The 23,116-nt window shown below is 41.4% G+C and overlaps 3 protein-coding genes and 1 long non-coding RNA gene across 5 annotated transcripts; 3 read left to right on the top strand and 1 right to left on the bottom strand.

Annotated features, from left to right (window-relative positions):
- The first annotated feature begins 248 nt into the window (after nt 1-248).
- Nucleotides 249-1,417, top strand: LOC115676288 (ethylene-responsive transcription factor ERF014). The gene has a single exon (XM_030599170.2). The coding sequence runs from the start codon at nt 485-487 to the stop codon at nt 1,124-1,126; it is 642 nt and encodes a 213-aa protein (XP_030455030.2). The 5' UTR covers nt 249-484; the 3' UTR covers nt 1,127-1,417.
- A 4,124-nt stretch (nt 1,418-5,541) lies between these two features.
- Nucleotides 5,542-7,291, bottom strand: LOC115676354 (E3 ubiquitin-protein ligase RZF1-like). 2 transcript variants are annotated; one of them, XM_056311211.1, is made up of 2 exons: nt 6,173-7,291; nt 5,542-5,793 (listed from the first exon to the last, which is right to left on the bottom strand). In XM_056311211.1, exons 1-2 carry the CDS (start codon nt 7,242-7,244, stop codon nt 5,729-5,731), a joined length of 1,137 nt encoding a protein of 378 aa, XP_056167186.1. In that variant the 5' UTR covers nt 7,245-7,291; the 3' UTR covers nt 5,542-5,728. The 2 variants fall into 2 exon arrangements, with proteins under 2 accessions (XP_056167186.1, XP_056167187.1); XM_056311212.1 differs by having other exon boundaries at nt 5,542-5,818; nt 6,173-7,290.
- A 1,988-nt stretch (nt 7,292-9,279) lies between these two features.
- Nucleotides 9,280-10,070, top strand: LOC130138117 (uncharacterized). Its single transcript, XR_008816529.1, has 2 exons — nt 9,280-9,512; nt 9,819-10,070. It is a non-coding gene; the product is annotated as an uncharacterized LOC130138117 (long non-coding RNA).
- A 4,331-nt stretch (nt 10,071-14,401) lies between these two features.
- Nucleotides 14,402-16,424, top strand: LOC115676494 (organic cation/carnitine transporter 3-like). The gene has a single exon (XM_030599439.2). The coding sequence runs from the start codon at nt 14,666-14,668 to the stop codon at nt 16,238-16,240; it is 1,575 nt and encodes a 524-aa protein (XP_030455299.2). The 5' UTR covers nt 14,402-14,665; the 3' UTR covers nt 16,241-16,424.
- Nucleotides 16,425-23,116: the final 6,692 nt, after the last annotated feature.

Here is a 23,116-nt window from a genome sequence, read left to right as displayed (position 1 = left end):
CATTTTGGGTGATTTTGCAGAAAGCAATAAAGGCCCTTTGACTCATTCAAAAACCTGGCCCTTACTTTCACTGTCAAGTACCGGTCGGTAAGAATATGTTTGGAATAAGCTAGAGGAGCATAAATCCAATATCATATATCTCTCTCATGATATGTAAAAATAATAAGAAAAAAATACCTGTCATCCATATATCCAAAACCCCACACTTTTAAATAAGGATGAAGGAAGCTGCCTGCTTGTTTCTTGGGCTACAATTTTATGAATCTATAAATCAGCATCCTCTTTTTACTCCCTCATTTGTGTTCTGACCCTTCATTACTCCTTTCACTTTCGCAAGAACAACAGCCAAAAAGCAAACGGAGAAGACACTCTCACTGAAAATCCACCATATTGAGCCAACCCTTTCCATCTCATCACCCCATAGTCTCTCTCTTTGAAACATTCTTGCTGATCTCTATCTCTCTCTGGCGGCATTGTTTTGCCAATGGTGAAGAGTGAGCCAGAGTCATCCATGCCATCAGCCAGTGCATTGAGAAAGAAGTACAAGGGAGTGAGGATGAGAAGCTGGGGCTCATGGGTCTCGGAGATAAGAGCACCAAACCAGAAGACGAGGATTTGGTTGGGCTCTTATTCCACTGCTGAGGCAGCAGCTAGAGCCTATGACGCTGCTCTCCTCTGCATCAAGGGCTCTTCAGCCACTTTCAACTTCCCTCTCTCCTCCTCACACCACCATGTCCCTCCCAATGCCTCCATGTCCCCCAAGTCCATCCAGCGAGTCGCCGCGGCGGCGGCAGCAAATGGCAGTGGTGCTGATAATAATGTCATCGTCACCACTGCCGCCACATCTGCTGCCACCCCTCCCTCATTTGTCTCGTCCCCATCTTTGTGTTCCTCGCCGTCGGATCAACTAGACGACGAAGTGTCGCTTGCGCAATGTGTCGGGGCGTACACTCCTAGCGAATCGATGGATATGATGGATTTTTGGTGTAATTTCGATACCCTCCAATCACCGAAGTACGTGGATCAAGTAATGTACAATAACATCGCCGCGGCGTCATTTGATCCTCCTACGGTCGAGGAGCTTTTAGAAGAAGCTGAAGATATCCGGCTATGGAGCTTCTGTTGATATATTCCTTTTACCATTCATAGTAAATCTCTTCATTATTCCAAAGGGGAAATTCCTGATGATATTGACCAAAATAATATGTTATGTAAGGGTAATTGAGGGTTTAGCTAGCTAGGTGGCGAAGCCCACATGGGGAGAGACATCTTTTTGGACTCCCTCATGTGAGTATCTCTAGATTGTATTCATTTTTTTATGTATCATTTTCTGCCAAGAGTGTGTCTTACGCTATGCCATATATTCATCATCTAAGAATGTAATAAGGAAGTGATAAATGTAATATATCGTTGCGTATGTTGTCTTCTTTTGTCATGGTTCGTTCGTTGATGCTTCTTCAAAAGATCAAGTATACTTATGTGAGATTCAAAATACAATTAGATCAAGGTAACAGCTTAGAATATATTCTTGCCTCCTCTTACCCAGTGTATTCGCTTCCGCTTAAGTTCTTTTTTAACTTCTTCCCTATTTTGGGTTGTCCAAAAGTGAGGTCGGGCCTACTCAACTCTAGATAAACCCTCCATTAATATTGTGCCATGTGGTGATACAAAATATTCTAGTAATGACTTAAATGTTAGAATACGTAGGATATATATAAAAAGATAACTGAGGTGAACCCTAGTTTATCACTATTAACCTGCGTTTGGTCGTTTAGATTTGGATTAGGATATAAGGGGGATTTGAAATCCTCCAAATATCTTTTGGATTGTAGAAATATCTCATCATATATTTGGTGCAACCTAAGATATGATTTGAAGGTGGAGCTACTGTGGTGAAGCTACTGGGAGGGGGGGGGGGGGGGGGGCTAGTTCAGAGTTGACCAAGAGATAGATTAGGGAACAATGGGGGCTGAGAATGAGTAATCAGAGGTGAAGTAGAGAGAGGAATCAAGAGATGATTCGGTAATAATGGAAAAGCTAGAAAAACATCTAAGAAAGGGAGGGAGCCACGGATGAGGTGCTGAGCTCTAGTCTTCCAAGTAAGCCGTGAGCAAGGGCACCGACGAGAATACTTGAGGATGTCGGAGTGAGAGACGGTCAAGGTGGACGGCCATCGTAGTGGTGGTGGGGTGCTGTGGTGGTGGGGTGCTGTCGATGAGAAATGCCAATGACAATGAGTCTCGCCTGAGATGGGGTTTTCTTGGTGTGTGGGAACTGTTAAGTTAATTTTTAAAATTTTATATCCAATCCGGATCTATCCCATCCCCTATGTCGGATCTTATCTGATCTAGATATTATTCTATTCGTGCCACCAAACGCAGACTTAGGGATCTCCGGATCGGACGTTGTCGAAAAATGATGGGTCGAAAGTGACAAAATAAGCGGTCTATCCATCTTACATTATAATTGTTCTCGGAATGCTTTTCTCGCATTGTTCGTTACCAAGAGGTACTAATAAAAGGCATGCACTCTTCTTTTGTGTATGCAGACATGAACATAGCTTTTTTTTGGAGCAAAATTGCACTTTTCTTTGCAAGTATTTGACACTAGAGAATGTCTTTTAATGGGCTTTCTTATCGTGTATCCAGTAGTTTGGATTAGCCGAATGACTGCACATGGCATGCCCATTTATGAATTTCTAATTACGGATGGGCCCCCATTCTTGTTTGTTCTTTACACTGAACTTGGTCACGCTCTTCCGACATTAAACAAGGATCATAAGGATGAGTTGTTCAGAACACAAGACAAACTACACATCCATAATGGAAATGGATTGAGATGTGTAACTTTTATCTTAAACGTAGAATTTGATGGGATCTGGTCTTGATTATAGTGGATATCGATAGATTGAGTCGTCCGTATATACATTTGGATGAGGCTGATTGGTGGTAGGGTGGGCAGGTTCCAAGACTCCGTTTTAGTTTTTGAAACTGGGAATCGACCATGTTGACCTTGGAATTGACCGGTTTTAGGGTCAACCCGTTAACTAGTCGAGCATTTTCTTCCCTTTTGTTTTCTTTCATTTTACTATATATATATCATATGCATGTGTTCAACATGAATATAATTCTCCCCGATTAAGGATAATTTGTCAAATATACAATTCTCCATGCTTAAGAACAATTCCCCTTATTTTTTTTTCGACAAAAAAAACGAATATTTTCAATTTAAAAAAAAGAATTAAAAAACTTACTTAGGTTTGGATTGGAAAAATTACCAAAACAATCCTAAACTATTGTACATATGCCAATTCAGTCTTAAACTTTTCAATTTGACCAATTTAGTCCTAAACATTCTGACAATTTACCAATATAATCCTTCTAGTTAGAAATTACTGACGTGGACGCTAATTGGCCTATATGGCACGCTGGCGCTGATGTGGATAGTTTTTGCAATTTTTTTAATTATATATATTTATATATTTTTTATTTACATTTTTTTTCTATTGTGGCTGGCAAGGCTAGGTCTCACCCAAATGTGGTCCAAATTGAAAGTTTAGTGATGAAATTGTACATTGGGTCAAAGTTTATGGACCATATTGAACAAATTAAAAGTTCAAAGACGACATTGCATGCTAGACCAAAATACAGTGTCCATTAGGGTGGGTAGGTTTTAAGACCCTATTTTAGCTTTTTGAACTGGGAATTGATCTTGTTTACCTTGGAACTGAGCTAGTTGGTTCCAGGCTGATTTTAGGGTCATCCCGGTAACTGGTCGAGGCAATTTTTTCCCTTTTGTTTCCTTTCATTTTACTATATATATCATATGCATGTGTCCGTCATGAATACAGTTCTCTATGATTAAGGATAATATGTAAGATATATTCAATTTAAACTTACTTAGGGTTGGACTAGGAAAATTACCAAAACAGTCCTAAATTATTGTACAAATGCCAACTTAGTTCTAAACTTTTTTAATTTGGCCAATTTAATCCTAAACTTTTGACAATTTGCCAATTTAGTCATTCTAGCCAATTTAGGTAAAAAATCGCAGACGTGGATATCTGCTGTCCTATGTGGCATGGCTGGCGCTGGCATGAAGAAGTTTTGTAATTTTTAAGAATTATAAATATTTTATTTTATGTTTTTATGATTTTATTTACGTTTTTTTTTCCGCTGTGGCCAGCGAGGCCAGGCCTTGCCCAAATCTGAGATCACATTGAATAAATTAATAGTCTAGGGACAATATTGCACATTGAGCCAAAGTTCATGGATTATATTGAATAAATTAAAAGTTCATGGAAAACATTGCATATTGGACCAAAATGCATGGACCATTTATATCATTTTCCCTTGTTAGACCATATAGCGTGTCTCTAAGAGTGATGATTATTATGGCCCAATATGTATGCCTAAAATTGAGAATACTTAGATTGTTTAATCCTTACCAATCAAGTAAGAAGAATCACTAATCAAATGTAATTTAGTAATTAGAGCTGTTGATTTCCATGTACAAATTCTACTTCATTCAAATTACACCTTATTTTATTATAAAGAATTCGGATGACATGGACTTGCTACACTTTCTGTTAGCTTATATTCTTTTCATACCTTTTATTTTGGGGAAAATAATACTACTAATCCCTAAACTTTGACCCAATGTATAACGCCATCCCTAAACTTTTTACTTATTCAGTGTGGTCCATGAATTACTACTAGATGCTCAATGTAGTCCCAAGACAGTATTCAGGAGTTTAATGTCGTCATTTCATTCATTCAAGTTAACAGAATTTGTAGACATGTCCTTCAATCTATTAGGTTTTAAGGAAAGACGCAACAATGAATTTATGCATATAAACGGATAAGAAAATGGAATTCACGGTCATATATTCTTATATCGTAGTGAACCATCATTTCAAGAGTCTAACCCACCATTCAATATTTGATTTGATCGAATAATGTCTAACTTGTTATTATTTGATCAAACAAAAGGGCTATATTGAACGTATAGGAATAGTTCAATGATCAAATTGAACAAATTAAAATTTTAAGGATTGTATTGCACATTGGGTCAAAGTTTAAGGATTATTAGTGTTATTCCCTTTTTATTTTTAGTAATTTTGTTAAAATAGCTCCAACCTAGTTCCCCTTGGGAACCAAAGGTTTCCGAACAGTGAGAATCTCAGGGCGCTGAGTGAACTTGAAAGAAACTGCAGCCTTTGCCATTATCAATACATGGTGAACAAGCATGTCAAAGCCCCGAGGAGCGATGCAGCTTTCAGAGTATTATACAAGAAAGAATCACTACAACTTTTTTTTTTTTTTGTGCATAAAACCAAGTCCGATAGAAGTTCGGGTCGGGTGCGGGCAATCCCAGAATGAGTAAAAGTAATGCACAACGAAGCAAATTGAAGATAGCATAGTGGACGATTCGATATGAAGTTCCAGCAAATGCTAATGTGTTCTCCTTCAGACGATGGTTCTCGGGGTCGGTTGTAGATTAAACATGTGTGATATCAAACTTTACAATGGCTTTGCTATGATCACAAATTCGAATGGTCTTTCCAATATGAAGTGATTTAATTGTTGAAGCTAGAGGTCACATACTGGGTCAATCTGTCATACTACCATACCATGATTGATGATGATCATCCTGTAACGTAGCGCACCCTGTTTAGAGTTAGGGACATGATGCATTTTGTGCTTTAAATCCTACCCAATGTTTTCTATCATACAAATCGATTAAGAACTCTCCCGGCGATGGCAATTGCGAAATCTAACGAGCTACAGAATGCTGCAGGAATTCCACCACGAGTTAGCTGCCGAAAGGAAAAAGAGGACAGTGAAATGATAAAAGAGCTACAGTATAAAGATTAAGATGATGCACATGCAGTTACAGAAATTATGAAGTATTGAAGCATGGCCATCCGAAAGCTTGACAGTTGTGAAGGTTTTTTCATCGAGAAGTAACGTTGGAATCGGCCAAAGTATTTATTGGCAATATTGCATTGGTACAAGTATCGTACATTGAGAAGCTTTAAAGCAATTTCGCATCTAATTAGTAGTTGGACAGGCATTGACAGGATTTGAGAAGATCAAAAGCATGGCGCTTTGATCCTCGGTTTCAATTATTGTGTCGATTACTTGAGTGAGAAAGCACTAGGAACCGTTACCTGGTGGGTGATTTTGCCTGTGCCTGGCTCGAAACGGCCACAGATGCCTCCGTCGCAGCCATCTGGAGCACCTTCCTTCTTCATCGTGCGACTCCGAGTCGTCCCCTGGAACCTCGGGATAAGAAACAAGCGGCACTTCCTGCCTGCAGACCGGGCAGGAGTTGTGGAGCTGCAGCCACGGGACGATACAATCCGAATGGTACAAGTGATGGCAAGGCAGTTCCCTCGCTTCCCCGCCGACCTTGAAATCCTCCTTGCACACAGGACAACTCTCCGAGTCATTTTTTAAGTGGCTTGGTTCGATCGTCACGGTCGGTATCGCATTGATGGCATTGTCAGGGGCCGGAGGTGGGCCGGGACGGTCGTTCTGTGTCAATTCCTCTATCAGCTGTTCGAGCCCCCGCCCTAAAAAGAAATCCCTAGGATCTATTCCTCTCGCTACTGTGCCCTCTCTCCTAGGAGGCGGTATGATTGGACGAGAAGGATCAGCTGGCGTAAGAAAGATCCAAGTGAAGGGCCTGTCATAGATGCCGTTGCCATCCAGGTCCAGGCTCTCTCTACTGTCAAGACTTCGGTTCCTCCGCCGTGGCCTTGGCCTCGGCCTAGGCATTGGCCTCAGCTCTATGAAATCACCCTCAGGATGCGTAAAATCTCTTTCCACAAGATCAGGGACATCACCCCGCGGTCTAAGTCGAGATCGGCCTCGAAGCTCGGATCCCTGATTGTCGAGACTGAGGTTGTTGAAATGCCGAATCGGAGGGTCGAGGACGAGGGAAAGGGCTTCGAGCAATCGGGCTTCTGGAGAAGGATCGAACTGGGTGAAGTCGACCACTAATCTCGGGCTAGGATTGTCGATTTCCCCGACGAATTGGCCGAAGCATCGCGGGCAAATGATCTCGGATGGATTGGCAGCCGCTATCCGGACCATACGGTGGCATTGATAGCACCAATAGAGCTGGTAGTTCGGAGTCGTGCCCGCACTAGGGCCCGTGCCTGTGCCTGTGCTCGTGCCCGTGCCCGTGGCCGAGGCCGTGCTTGTGCCTGTGCCATCACCAGCCGGATTCAAGGACATAATGTGGCTTGTGATTAGAAGTTGCGTATTGGGAAAGAGAATCAGTTGGTGAAGAAAGAAGAAGGGAGAGAGCACACGCTTATATACTCGATGCAGTCCTTTGCATGAACATTGGGAAAGAAAAGAATGACTTTTTGGTGTGTTGGGAAGCTATTCTTTTCCTTTTGGTTACTTTCCTGACGCTACTTCTCTTGCGAGACAAATATCTTTGGCTTGAGACACTCTGACGAGTTAAGGACCATATTGGCTTTGGTTCCTCCTGAAAGAAGTAAAGGATGTCCCCTTTCACGGTACGAAAATGGTTTCCCCATCTACAAGACTTTGGCAACTTTCTTTATTCCTTTCATTTTAACCACGTGAGAATGACTCGTTTTGATTAGGCGCACGACACAAGTTCGATTCTCCACGTCACTTATGCACCCATCAGACATTAGGCTCACATCTCATCTGATTCTTGAAATGGTGAGTTATCTTACTGGCTTAAGATTTTCCTACTTAAGGTGGACTTCCTCATAAACAAAAAAGTTTATTTTGTTCTTTTCATCATTCTTTTTTGTGTTTCATGTAGAGCTTAAAGATGGTGGGATATTTCACTCTCAATGAGCACTTCTCCCATTGCATCTTAATCTTTAGATGGTGACCCATTTTCATGCAATATAGAATTGACTCTTACTCGACCCGATCAGATCTATATTACTAAAACACTTTTATCTTTAACCAAATTTAGGAAAAATTATACCCATACTAAAGTGAAAGCACGGAGTGAGTGAGGGCGAGAGAAAGTCATATAGGTGGGTTGGGTCTAAGTAAGTTATAAACCCATTTAACACCTATATTTGTCCCATTTGTGACCTATATAGTTGAGTGCAAACTCATTTATGATCCATTTACTGAATATTACTAATTCATATAACAACCAATCCATCAAATATGGATTAAGAAATGAGTTTATGATCCATTTTGACGGGTCTAAGTACATCTTAGCCTTACACATTAAAAGTATAAGGTGCCATGTCAAACTTATATGATAGTAATGCATGATTGTTATTTTTTAGTTTAGCAATCCGGTTGCACCTGGAGTTACCTTTTGGGCATCAAATTAAGTCAATCTCCCGATCCGGTCAAAAGCAGGTCATCTACATCCGAGTTAAGGGATTTACAACGAATTGTTTCTTTATGAGCCATGGGCTTCGGCTCATTTAAATCTAGCACAGTTTGGAAAATGAACATTATACATCAGCCTAAACTCAATGGGCTTTATTCACCTCTTTAGGCCTTTTCGGCCTTACTATACTATCAACATGAAATGGGTGAGCTCCTATTACCCATCAGTCCTGATATGGACTTACTAATGCATTCGACTGTGACAAAAACGACTCGACGCATTTGCTAATGAACGCATACACATGCTCTTGAAGAGCTCTTGGAAGCATCTCAATTGAACTCTAGATTCCAATCTACAGTGCAGCATCTAGCTGCTTGACAAAGAGTCAGGACCCCCTCCCTGGCAATTGAAAAATATTCACAAAGGGACCACCGAACAGGAACGATGCTTACTTTTCGTATACACAATGTGTGGATGTGTTGCGGTTTCGAGACCGAGATTCGTCTGGTGATCAGAGCGATATGGGCTGGAGAAACTATTGGGTGGGCGCTTGCATGGACCATCGGCGCAAGTTGCTCCGCCACAGAAGTGGTCCGCGACGAGACAAGCGCCCGGGAATTCTTCCACGTGAGGAAACTTTTAGGTCCCTTCAAAGCGTAACTCTTCTAGTGCAACTAAATCGCTTTTAGATTGCATGTGGCCAGTGACGAGGGAGAGAATTTAGTTACGTCACTCAATTCAAGTGCGCATATTCCCCAAGTTGCATGCCATTGTATGAATTCGTCTTTACTTCGAAATAATCTAATAATTATTCAAATTCCTTGAGGTGTTTAAAAGATATCAATCGTCGATGTTGACGTGGACCAAACATTGAGTTTTCTATAGCTCGAAAAAGAGATCTACGAGACATAGAGGTGGAAGATTAAAGGAAACAAGTGCAGCAACAGCAGGAGCACTTGCTACGTTTTGAACTCCGACAAATGGAGAGGGACATCACTCTCCCAGAGAAATGACTAAAGGGTGGCAATAGATTTTCAGCTAAGCCTTCAACCGAAGGTGCATATTTCCTTGAAGATATTTCTTCTCACCAAGCCGAGAATTTTTCAAAGCAGGAGACAGAAAAGGAAAAGCGCCCCGAGTTCGTTAAAGAGCTTCAACTAAAGGTACATATTTCCAAGAAACTCAACAAGATTCGTACCATGTAGAGTCCGAATCCAAGGAGCAAGACGAGATCCCAGAACAAATTGAAGAAGGAGAGATGCTCGTCATCCAGATGCCATCAAGCAACTATGATATTATGGACGGTGAATCTCCAGATATATGCGTTGAGACAAATGTTGAAGTCATAGATGAAGAGGAAAAATTATAGCAACCGGAGACATTACTTACCGCTTTCATTTCATATGCCCCCAAGCATTTTCTCTCAAAGTGATAATCATTTATCAATATATGTTTGATACATTTTTCAGCTTATCAGCAAGCCTTGAAGATATTTTTTAATATGAAGCTGATGTACTATCTAGTTCGTTGGAGATGCCGTCCTGGAAATGAAGCCATGACAAGATTTGAGGACAAATTTTTAACAATCTGGGGAGATTGATGCGGGAGCATTGGGCTCTGTCGATCAACTCATGTCAATTCTACATTTTAGTTATTGTTACGTAAGAATTGTTGCCGATTATGTGGAAAAGTTATTGATACGGTGGACAAGTTGTCGATTTCATGGTTATCGAACAACTACCGAGATATCGATACATGCTAGTTATCAATAGTAAGAATGGTTGCCGATTATGTGGAAAAGTTATTGATTCGGTGGATAAGTTGTCGATTTCATAGTTGTCGATCGACTACCGAAATATCGCTATACAAATTTATTGTCGATTTTGAGACTCCCTATTGACTTCCTAATGACTGGAGGCTGTTCTCATCGATTTCTATCTTTGTTTGGAGATCTCCTAAGATGACTATTCGGCTCCCAAGGATGACGAACAAATTTAGAGTCTAAGTTTAATCGTTTTACATTTGGTCAAATGTATTTAGTCTTAAGAGTATTGTTGGTTTAAGAATCTAAGTTCAAGTCTCTAGGTGTTTAATGCATTTTATAGTTACTAAGACCTTATTGTGTTTTCTAGTTCCTATGTCCTTAATTAATTACCCATATCTTTAATGCTTAATCTATTTCCTGTATAATAATCCCTCTATATAATGAGGAGAACTCTCGAATGTAAGTAAGACGATTTTGATGAATGAGAATATATGAGACTTGCCTCTATGTGAGCAAATATCTATCATTGACTATATCCTTGGAATGTGGATTCTTCATTGATGGTTAGCAAAGAAGCCCTGTATCCTCTGTTGGTGATTTTCTGTAATCTTTGGTGGTGAGTTGCTCCAATTCCGAAGTCTCATATCCTCAGCTAGTGATTTTTAGTAGGCCTTGGTGGTGAACTTCGTCAATCCCGATCTTTAATCCTTGGCTGGTGGCGCATTCTTGTCAATCCCGATCTTGATTCTTGGCTAGTGGCGCGTCCTGTAAGCCTTGGTTCTTGCCCATTTACATCTAGTCCCATACACTCTAATTTTTCATTGATATTATTAAATTGTGTCTCGAGTTGGAATTCATGCAAGGTACCCGATCTGCTCTCGGAGCATTTGTCAATACGCCGAAATGAGGAAGCACGACCGCAGAGCATTTAATGAGAAACGCTTGTTTTGAGCAGACGAAAGAATTATCCAGCCTTGGAAATTCTTTCGTCGCCGAACGAGGAGCATTAATTGAAGAACATATTACAAAGTCTTCATCTTCTTGACTTTTGCTCCATCGCTTTTTCCTTTTGGCTTCTTTTATCTTTGCTAATAAATGAAGAAAGAGGAAGGGCCATGTGCAAGAACGTCTCCATTTTTCTTCCTCGTGTAATGCATGCACACGACCATGTGCATGCATACCCATAGACATTCCTGCTTCAGAGGCTTGTCTTGCGGGCGCCGAATGTCCTCTTGTATGCTGTCATCCATTGTGGGCGAAGCGAAGAGAGAAGTCCAGAGAAATCGAGAGCTCGAGAGAACAGAGGCGTGAGCTCGGACAGACTTGTACGTAGAGAGAGTCCATTGAGTTGAGTTATTAAATACTGTAGATATTGGGTATATACTAGGGTTGGGAAACACTAGAGTATATGAGTGATTGTAACTCTATAATTCCCTGATTTATTAATGGATTATTTGTCGGTTCTCCACGTGAACGTAGGTTCCGAAATTCAGATCGAACCACGTAAATTTCTCGTGTCCTTTTATTGTTCCTCGTTTTATTTTCTCTATCAAATTTCTACAACTCTCGACTTAATTGCAAAATTATGATTTGCTTCCGCCCCGTCGCCGATTAAACAACAAACATCACTCCAAACAACACTCGTACTGCCCGGCAACCGCATCATAACCTTTAAAAATTTAAAAAATAAATTATGAAATAAAAAAATAATGAATTATAAAATTATGAAATAATGAATTATTCAATATAAATTGTAATCAAAATGTAAATTGTAGGGGTAATCGGTTCGCGGTTCCCAAATGTAAATTGTAGGGGTGATCAGTTCCTGGTTCGGTCCGGTTCCGCTCAGAACCGGGAACCGAACCAGTAAGACCGGTCCCTTAATTTGGAACCCTTTGCTCTTAACTAGCAAAGGATCGTAGACACAAAAGGCATACAACTTCACTTACTCATGGCTTGGCTTGGGTTTTATACACAACCCCTTTGATGGTCTTTTCATTCCCATTCGATATGGACTCTTGGCATTTGCATGAAGACAAGCCAAGAGTCTCACATTGAAGGTGTTCAAGGCAAGCCGAGAGTCCCATATCGAATGGGAATGAAAAGACCATCAAATGGGTTGTGTATAAAATCCAAGCCAAGCCTTGTAATTAGAGTTCAATACACCAAAGTCAAGAATTGTAATTAGAGATCAATGTACTTACAACGCATGGCAATTAGAGTTCAAATTGTTTTATTAAAAAAAATTAAATAATGAATTTTTTAAAAAAAATAATTTGGAACCGGAACTGGGCCTGTGGGCCTACGGGCCCGGTTTCGGTTCCGAACCGCGGACCCGGTCAACGGGCCGGGCCCGGGTTTGACCGGGCCGAAAAGCACAGGGTTTTGTCTAATCTTCGAATTTGACATCACTCCAAACAACACTCGTACGGCCCCGCAACCGCATCATAACCCGATTTGACCTGCGTACCGTTCATCACTCAGAAGGGAACACGAGGGCGGCTATAAACCCTAGACCCGTTTATTCATCTCCCAAAGGCGCGCCATTCGCCGAACCGGCACCATAAAATATTTTCCGAAACTTTTTCGATTTTAGCCAAACACCGAAAATCGTGTTTCAAAAATATTTTTCAAAATGACTTCGGGAAATATTTTCCAAAAGAGAAATATTTTCCGCCAAACGAACGGAGCGTTTAGACGCTGGAGTCCCCACCTCCTTGTCACGATCATCGTTTTTTGTCTCTGTGTACATAAACGTGGTGCCCTTTGGGTCAATCAATAGCACGAATCCAAAAGGGATATGAATAGATGCTTACAGGCAAAGGACATCGCGTGATCCTTATCGCCACGAGGTGGAAGGTTGCGCAAGGCTTCGTCCATCTGTTCTTTTACTGAATCTTCCCCGTCTCGATGCACATGATCTCTTGCCCTCCTTGTATTATATCAACAATTTGTCAGCTTGACGTGGATCTGAGTCATTTAAATCCAGCTCACACTCTAAGTTCGGAGCATTAGATTATACACATGCTAATCCACCAATCATGATCCCGTTAGGTTAAATAACCTTATTTTTTTTGGCGGGTCATACGTATTATTGCGAGGTAGGGTTACAACTTACATGAAGAAGTCTACTCCAAACTCGGCACGTGATCTCGAGTGAGAACAAGCATCGTCGAGCAATCAACTTCCCTTTGTGCCTATATGGTATTGGCTGAGTCCAAACATCCTATTCAACATGTAATCAATGATAGAGATCGTGACGTGTGTTCTTGGTGAGCTTACGTTCTTTGGGTGGAATATTATGATCATAATCACTTGGTGTGTATGGAAAAAGTAGAGTTGTACATGGTTGGGACATCTAGACATCATAGCAGCAATTATGATTTCGAAGTCGGGGTCAACGACAAGGGTGAGATTCAATTAGACACCTGCCCATTAACGATCGACACACATAGATTACTCAACGTCTGAGTTAAAAGCACAAAAAAGAATAATTTAAGGGTTAATAACACCATTTTTTCAGGTAAACAATGATTATAAGTTACTACTTTCGTATCTCGGTTTAATTTACTTCAAAGAAGAAATCATTCTTTCTTGCACTTAGATTGAAGAGATGCGTTTACTCTTTCCTCCAAAATAGTAAAAACAAAATTCGAATGTGTATTCAAAGCTACAAACTCAATTTAGGGTTTTAATTTGTTAGTTCCTTCCGATCTTAAAGCCATAAAGACCGAAATAAACTTTAAAATACAAAAGAAAAGGAAAGAAAACGATAGAGACTAATTTTTTACTGTTCAACAATCAAGAATGTTCTTAATATTGCTCGTGATCCAAGCCCTCAATTTTCTTTTCTATGAATAAAATTAAGTTGTAAAGTGAAGAAGTTCTAAGAACTCAAATTCAACAAATTATGAATTCATGATTGCGAAAAGGAAAAATTATTTTTGATTTTGAAACAAAAATCTACTAAGACAAAAGACGTCTTTTATTTTTACCGACTCAAAATGACAGCATAGATGAGTTAGCTAATTGACTTTGTTTGAAACTTAGCACAGATATGGTATGCGAAGGAGAGGCACATTGAGGTTAGTTTTGTTGAACGAGAGGCGTAATGTGAATTGTAAATATCGAATCAAATCTTGTGATTAAAGGGTAATTTAGTCAGTTAACGTAAAAAAAACAGAGGATGTGTTTTAGTAATAAAGAAGGTGGAGGCTGTGCCTCACTGATTTAAATACAGATCAGATGTTACAGGTTATCCCCAAATGCACAACACTTCATTTTTGGCATTTTGCGCATGATTAATATCCAGCTCAACTCCAACAACTCGGAATAAAAAGTTCAAGTCTCAAAAGCACTCTGCAACCTTCCTAGGAGCTATTTATTACCCAGTTGAAACGCTCATCACCCACTATACTCAACAAGCAAGAACAATATAGATCCTACACATTCTGCTCTGTCACACTCATCTCTAAAATCAGCTACTTCACTCTCCTTTTCCCCTATACAGAAGAAATTCCAAATCCAGCAAGAAGCAGAGCACTTAAAAGAATGGCCGACCCGACTCCGTTGCTCTCACAACCCGCCACCGGCTGCGGCGAGCAAGAACCTCCGAAGCTCGAGAAGCACCACCCGTCGTTGGACTCAATGATCGAGCGGTCGATGAAAGATTTTGGGTGGGCTCAGCTCGTGCAAGCCTCGCTTGTGTCGCTTGCTTGGTTCTTCGACGCGCAGCAAACGTTCATAAGCATTTTCACCGACGCTCTACCGCCGTGGCACTGCGCGAATCTCGACGATGAGTATTGCAACTCCATTTCTGACGTTTGTAAACTTCCGAGTAGTTCCTCATGGCAATGGGATTATCCCAAGCACGCCTCTATAGTATCTGAGTGGGGCCTTCAATGCGCAAACTCAGTAATTAAGGGCTTACCAGCTTCGTCCTTCTTCATGGGATGCTTGATTGGCGGTTTGCTTTTGGGGACGCTCGCCGACTCTTCGCTCGGCCGCAAAAACATGCTCTTCCTCTCGTGTTTAGCAATGTCTTGCTCATCCCTACTTACGGTCTTCTCTACCAACGTGTGGATCTACTTCGGCTTGAGATTCGCCACTGGATTTGGACGCGCGACAATTGGCACGTGTGCTCTCGTGCTATCATCGGAACTAGTGGGCAAGAAGTGGCGAGGGAGTGTCGGGATAATTGGATTCTTCGTTTTCACGTTAGGGTTTTTATCACTGCCGGCAATCGCCTACATGAACCGAGGTTCATCATGGAGAGTTCTATACATTTGGACGTCAGTCCCGGCCATTGGCTACTGCGTCTTAGTCCATTTCTTGGTTTGCGAGTCACCGAGATGGCTCTACGTGACTGGACGCAGGGAAGAAGCTGTGGAAACCCTAAAGAGCATAGCACAACCGGGCGTGAGCACCCTCACCAAGGGCTTCTCCTCGATCTCGCTCGAGGAGGACCCTTTTAACAACATGGACATCTTCTCGGCAATCAAGGTCTTATGGGAGAAGAGATGGGCCTTTCGCCGGCTATGTGCAGTCATGTTGGTTGGGTTCGGGATGGGGATGGTGTATTACGGGATGCCGCTTGGGGTCGGGAACTTGGACTTCGACATCTACTCGAGCGTCACGCTTAACGCCCTCGCGGAACTGCCATCGACCCTGGTCACTTTCCTCCTTATAGGGAAGCTCAATAGGAGGAGTTTACTACTATTCTTCACAACACTTAGTGGGTTTTGTAGTGTGATGTGCATTTTGGAGGGCCAAGTGTGGCAAAAGCTGCAAATTGGCTTGGAGCTAGTCTCTTTCTTTAGTGGATGCACGGCGCTCGATGTGTTGTTGATATACACATTAGAGTTGTTCCCGACGTGCGTGCGGAACTCGGCGATGTCGATGGTGCGGCAGGCAGTGGTGTTTGGCGGCGTGTTCAGTCCGTTGCTGGTGGCGGCGGCCGGCCGGACAGGTAACAGGGTGGTGTCTTATGGGGTTTTTGGCCTGGTAATTGGGTGTTGTGGGCTGTTTGTCATGTGCTTGCCGGAGACAAGAGGTGGGAATCTTTGTGATACGATGGATGAGGAAGAGAGGAAAGACAACAAGAGGGACTCTCGTGTTTTGTGCTAAACAGCGATAATGTAAAACGTCATTGGTGGGAGTGCCAATTCTATCGTATGGTTGTGCCCGTAAAAGAGATCTTTGTTGGGGTCTTATTTATGGTGTTTTATTTATCCTTTGTTTAGGTTGAATGTTCATGCTACAAAAGAAAAGATGGATTCGCAGAATTTATTTACTTACATCACTTTTCAAATTCAATTTAGATATGGTCTCAGTATTCCTAGCATTATTTTCTTCTTTTCGAGTTGCTTTACCTCGGGTCATATATATGTGAAAAGAATACTTCAATGAGATTATTGAAAATTGAACTGAGGTTAATATGCAGTGCAAGCAAGGGACATTCACGAGAACAGACTTGCACAGCTACAAAGCAAGAGAAAAACTCAGTCTTTTGATGCCTTGGAATGAGACAAAAGATATGTTACATGGAGGTAAAATGGACACTTGCTTAGATGTTGAAATCTTAAGGACCCTAAAGACAACAAAATCATGCCAAAAGGGAGATAAATGAAAGGATATTTGAATACAAATATCAAATCAGGTCCAATTGAAAAAAAAAATAATGAGACAGAATCTTGAATTTGACTGGAAATATACAAGGAAAGTTGACTTGAGTTTGAGCAGTTGAAAGTTTGAAGGTTCCATCTGAATTCTTCGACGTTGTCTCCACCATGCTCTCTCCGTGAACTTTATTCACAAAATTAAAGTGGAATTTGAGACAAGTCCACTTTAGACCTTCTTTGATGAGAACGGCTTCACTTTGGGCCATTATTTGAAATTATTACTAACTATTATTTTGACAAAGTGATTCATTTCTTAATTAGCATGCTTAACAAATGCCTTATGAGCATGCTTTAACAAGACTCAAGTACATATATACACACACACAACACTTTTTATGTTAAGCTTTATAAGGAAAATTGTCCAAAAAGTCCCACTTATTGCACTTTTGCCAATTGAGTCCTAAACATTTTAATTTTGCCAATTGAGTCTTAAATCTTTTCACGCTTTGCCAATTAATTCTATCTAGCCAATTTTGGTAGGAACTCGTTGATGTGAACGCCAGACTTCCTACGTGGCATAGTTGGTGCTAACGTAGATGTTTTGAATAGTATTTTTTTCGAACTTATTATTATTATTATTATTTTATATTTTTTTCTTTCTCTTTTCCTTCTTTAGTTTTTCCTTACTGTGGCTGGCAAGAGTCACTCAGCCTTCGCTGGCTGCGGACGAGGACCAGTACGTCCTTGCTAGCTGCAGGTGAGGGTCATGCAGCCCTTGTCCAAATCTGGGCGAGGCCATTGCGTGGCCGCTATGTCCACGACAGCCCAGAAAAATGTAAAAATGCAACTTCTATCATGATGGTCCTTGCCATTTTTTGGAGCAATTGATTTCTTCGTTCTGCTACATCATTTTGTTGTGGATTGTAAGGAATAGAGAAATTGTGATCCAGACCATTTTCATCACAATATTGAGAAGCTTAAATTCTCGAATTCTTCTTCGTGATATGTTCTTATTGACGTGATTCTGTATCCCTTCTCGTTTTGGACTTTACTTGCAAATTTCAAAAAGATTGGAATGCATCGTTTTTGTGAACAAGGAATGTTACCCATGTGAACCTTGTAATCATCAACATTAACCAGAGAGCATCTTTTTCCTCCGAGAGTCATAGTTCTTATTGGTTCAAATAAGTCCATGTGCAACAATTGTAGAGATCGGTTAGTAGTAACATTGTTTATAGACTTTAATGAATTTCTTGTTTTCTCAAGGGGCATGCATCGCAAGAATTTGATTTCTTGTATTTGATCTTAGGTAAACCTCGAACAAAATCCTTTAATGATATCTTAGAAATCTGTTTCATATTCACATGTCCCAATTTTTTGTGCCATAGATCTCTTTCTTCTTTGATTGACATTAAGCATTGAACATCATCAAGATTGACATCAAATAGATATATATATACCCATGTCTCTTTCCAGTAAACAGCCGAGACTTGTCTTTGCTCATTCCAGTACACTTTCCTTCTTCAAAGCTAATCTTGTATCCTTTATCACACAACTGACTGATACTTACCAAATTATGATTTAATCCTTTGACGAGAGAGACATCTTCAATGATCAGATTTCCTAACCCAATATTTTGCAATAACAACTATTTTTCCTTTTTCTCTTCCACTGAATGCGACAGTATCTCCGTCGACTTGTGTGAGGCTTTCAAATTTGGTACCATCTCCAGTTATGTGTCGCGAGTTGTTTCTCTTCATGATTACCTCAATTCTTCTTCACTTTCGAGTTGGCCATAAAATAGAGATTTGCTTCATCATCGTCACTTGATTTGCGGACGGTATCACTCCATGTTTATGCTTTCAGTGCACATTTCATCTTTTTGAACTTGCCTTTCCTTTTCTTGATAAGTGAACAATCTGGCTTTATGTGTCTTGGTTTTTTGCGTTCATAACAAACAATATTCTTATCTTTTCTTTCTTCTTCAGTCTTGAATGACTTCTTGTCTTCTGAGAATAGCTTCAACAACACCCTCTGGCACTAAGTAGTCCACAAATATAAAAAAAAAAGGATATGTTCATCGGAAGTTCTAAAACTTATCACGAAAGTGCAATTGAGTCATAAAACTTGCAAAAAGTGCAATCTATTCCAAAAACTTGTTATATTGGTGCAATCGAGTCCTTCCATTAACTCTGTCCAACTTGGTTGATGAAAAATGATGAGTTGCTTTCTTATTATTATTATTTTCTCAATCGCATGTGGCGATGACATGGTCAAAATGATGTCGTTTTAGTCAAATTTTGATTTTTGATACAAATATTATTTAAATTATATTATAAAATAAGCTAATTTTTTTTAAGAAGAAGAAGACAATCGTCGGGAAGGGCCAGCAGTGGTGGGGGAATGGTTAGGCCCGACGATGGTGGGGCAATGGCCGTGAGGGCCCTTGTCGCCTAGTTTTAAATTCTCTCTCTCTCTCTCTCTCTCTCTCTCTCTCTCTCTCTCTCTCTCTCTCTCTCTCTCTCTCTCTCTCTCTCTCTAAATAAGCTCATTTTTTAATTTAAATAAAATTTGTATTAAAAATCAGATTTGGACCACAACGATGTAATGTTGTTTTAGCCTTATATTTCGTGTTTTAGCCATGTCGTCACCTTGTAGGAGAGATAAGATATTAAAAAAAGCCATTTCAATATTTTCTATTAGCTCTATTGGACGGAGTTAACAAAAGGACTCGGTCTCACCAATTTGACAAGTTTTAGGGTTTAATTGCACTTTTTGCAAATTTTAGAACTCAATTGCACTTTTATGACAATTTTTAGGACTTTTAGTGCACATATCCCTAGAAAAAACAGCTCAAACAACCCCAACATCAACGATCACACTAAAAGAATTTTCGAGAAGACAAGCTTTATATTCTTTGTACCGTGCTGTATCTCCTTTTGAATTTAATCTTATCTCTACGTGTGGTACAACCAAAGAAATTTGGGACGGACTTCAAGTGACTTTCTAAGCAAACGATAGAGTTAAGGAACAAAGATGAACATACTTCTGGGAAAGTATGAAACCTTCAAGATGAAGTATGACGAAACTATCACGGAAATAAATACTAGGTATACGGAGATTTTAAATGGTCTTGCCAATCAAGGAAAGACATATACCAAGGGTGAAAACGTGAACAAGATCCTAAGAGCACTTTCAAAGAAATGGAATCATGTGAAGACCAAAAAGGAATCTTAATGGCTTATAAAGCTGAACGACACGATGAAGGTGACCAAAAAGGGAAAGAGTCCATTGCATTTAAGTCTGACGCTTATGATGCAGATGATTCAATATCATCATATGAAGTTGATGACAATGAGGAGATGGCCTTATGAACCAAGAGTTGAAAACAACTTGTGAGGAAAAGAAGAAACTTCAAGGGCAAGAAGCAAACAAAAGAATCCAAAGAAGGGAAGCTCTCCAAGAGCAAAGAGGACAATAAAGGAAGGATGTAATATGCTTTGAGCGCAGGAAACATGGACACATCAAATCCAAATATCACTTATTCAAAAAATCGAAGAAAAATTTCGAGAAAAAGAGGAAGGCTTTAAAGGTAGAAACTTGTAGTGACACAGAATACAAACCTAGTGATGATGAGATCGATAAACAGGCAAATCTCCGTTTAATGGCGGACATCCAATCTTAGGAAGAAAAGGAACAAAGGAAAAGAAACAAATGATATTTCGACAGCGGATGAGACCGAAAACAAGCACAAGGTTTTGTCCAATCTAGGAATCTAGACTAAGCTGTCATCTGTTGTCATGGTTATCTAATATTGTCTCCATGTGATTCCTAGACTAAGCTGTCATCTCGTGTCATGATTATCTAATTCTGTCTCCACGTGGATAACTATGGTCCCTCTTTTGGTCAACCAATCGCATGAGTACGAAAGGGACATGCATAAAGAAACACAGGCAAAGGATATTGCATGATGTTTATCACGTCGAGTTGAAGGTTGCACGAGGTTTCGTCCACATGTTATCGTACTATATTCATCGTCTCGGTTCACACGAACTGTTGCCCTTTGTTTCATCAACACTTAGTCAGCTTGACGTGGATCTGTGCCATTTAAATTCAACTCACAACTCTGGGGTACGTATTTTTTTAAGTCGGAAAATTAAATCACACACATACTAATCCACCAATATTGTTCTTAAATCTGCAAACCAAAGCCCGACATAATTCAGCCGATTATCGGAATCATCTAACTCGAGGGAGATTGGATTGTAGTGTATTAATATCATATTACTCCCGGCCTAATTCAAAAAAAAACCCTGAACTTTACACTTTGTCCCAATTATATCATGAACTTTTTTTTATCTCAAGAAAAACCTCAAACTTTTATCCGAGTCCCAAATCTGCCCTCTTGTTATAAATCCGTCCAATTAACGTCGATCAAAAAAAAAAAAAAAGAGAGAACTGAGAGAGCATGGCGTGGCCAAGCCTCGCCTAAGTGGCCGCGCCACGGCCCGCCGGAAGGAGCTGCGGCCCTCGCCCGGGTCTTCCAGAAGGCCGGCGAGGCGAAGCGGCGAGGGCTGCCCCCGATCTGGGCGAGGGTCGCGCCCTCCCCCAGATCGGGGGTTGCACGCCCTCACCGGCGACTCGCCCGGGGCCGGCGAGGGTCGCCAGCGACACGCAGACCCTTCCTTCCTTCCCCTCTGAGCTGCTTCGAGCTTGATCTGGGGACCTCCCCTCTGCTCCGTGCATGTGATTTGAAGCGGGGATTCGCGGAAATGGAGATCACCCAGTTGTCTTTTGCGGCCAATTGGCCCCCTCTCTCCGCCATCGCGGCGGCGGGGCTCGCCGGCGTCCCTCTGCCCCTCGATCCCTCCTCCTTCCCACGGGTCGCCTCCGTTTTGCTATGCTCGATGGGTATGCCCTCTTTTGCTCTTGCGCTCGCGGTTCTCTATCCGGGTCGTTTCCCCGCGTTGTTACGGCATTGTTCCCGCTCCGGTTTTGGGTCTTTGTTACGTTCATCTTTCTCGATCGCGATTCGGGTTTCTTCCCGTTTCGGTTTCCTCTTACGTTGATTGGGTGGAGTTTTCCTTTGCCGGTGTCCGGGTCTTCGCGGCCGCGCCTCGGCGACCCGCGCCTCGCCTGGCGATCGTCGGCGGCGAGGCGCGACCCTCGTCCGGGGAGGCGCGACCTCGCCCGTCGGAGGGCGCGCACTCCGCCTCGGCGACTCGCAGCCTCGCGCTCTCCGGTCCCGAGGCTTGGGAGCGGCTGCGAGCAGCTGTGACCGCCGGCAGGGCTTGGCTGCATTGCCATAGGCCGTGCGTAGGTCCTCTTTTTTTTTTTTTTTTTGACGTTAATTGGACGGATTTATAACGGGAGGGCGAGATTTGGGACTCGGATAAAACTTTGAGGTTTTTCTTGAGACAAAAAAAAAAATTCACGATATAATTGGGACAAAGTGTAAAGTTGAGGGTTTTTTTTGGAATTAGGCCTATTTTCTCCTGGGTAACATTTGAAAAATGATGAGAGAGGTGGAGAGAGAGAGAGAGAGAGATAAGGTCAAAAGGAGAGAGAGATGATAATGACGGAAGAACAGCCATTGGATGGGAGTCTGGGTAAAACCAGGAACTCGATTGGAGCCGGCCGGTAAGGTACGATTCCAAAATTTTGGAACCAGGAGCCACTGGTCGGTTCTAGGCTGAGAATTGGACTACTTCAAAACTGTTCACCTGGCATTTTCTACCTGATTAATAGGGGTGAGCAACTTGGACCGCCCAAACCGGGACCGGACCGGACCGATGGGTTTGGTCCGGTTCTCGGGACTATCGGTCCGGTTCCCGGTTCCTAAAAGCGGAACCGGTTTCCGGGCGGTCCGATTCCCGATTCCAAGGGGGAACCGGACCGTACCGGACCGACAATTTAATATATATTTTTATTTTTTTAAAAAAAAATTAATAAATGTGAACTAAACTCTAAGTGAACTTCATTATCATAAATTCATTGATAAAAATTAGTAAAATGTGAATTAAACCCTAAGTGAACTTCATTGACAGAAATTCATTAACAAAAATTAGTAAAATGTGAACCAAACCTTAAGTGTTTAACCAAAAAAAAAAAAACTAAACTCTAAGTGACCGGTTCCATTGGACCGGACCGGACCGGCGGTCCCGTCCGGTTCTCGGTCCTAGAACCAACCGGCCCGGTCCACGGTTCCCAAAATTGGGAACCGGTTCTCGGTTTCACCTTGGAACCGGACCGGACCGAGAACCGATCACCCCTACTGATTAGTATCCACCTAGGCGCTCTCCAACAACTTGGAATTAAAAGATAAAAAGTCCAACTCAATTTGCAACCTTCCCAGGAGTTATTTATTACCGAGTTTTTTTTT

The sequence above is a fragment of the Syzygium oleosum genome, unplaced genomic scaffold (assembly GCF_021117445.2).
Source record: "Syzygium oleosum isolate NSW1041296 unplaced genomic scaffold, Sole_v2.1 Sole_v2.05, whole genome shotgun sequence".
NCBI lineage: Eukaryota > Viridiplantae > Streptophyta > Magnoliopsida > Myrtales > Myrtaceae > Syzygium > Syzygium oleosum.
Note: the sequence above shows the minus strand (reverse complement) of the source record. Positions and strands in the feature narration are given on the sequence as shown.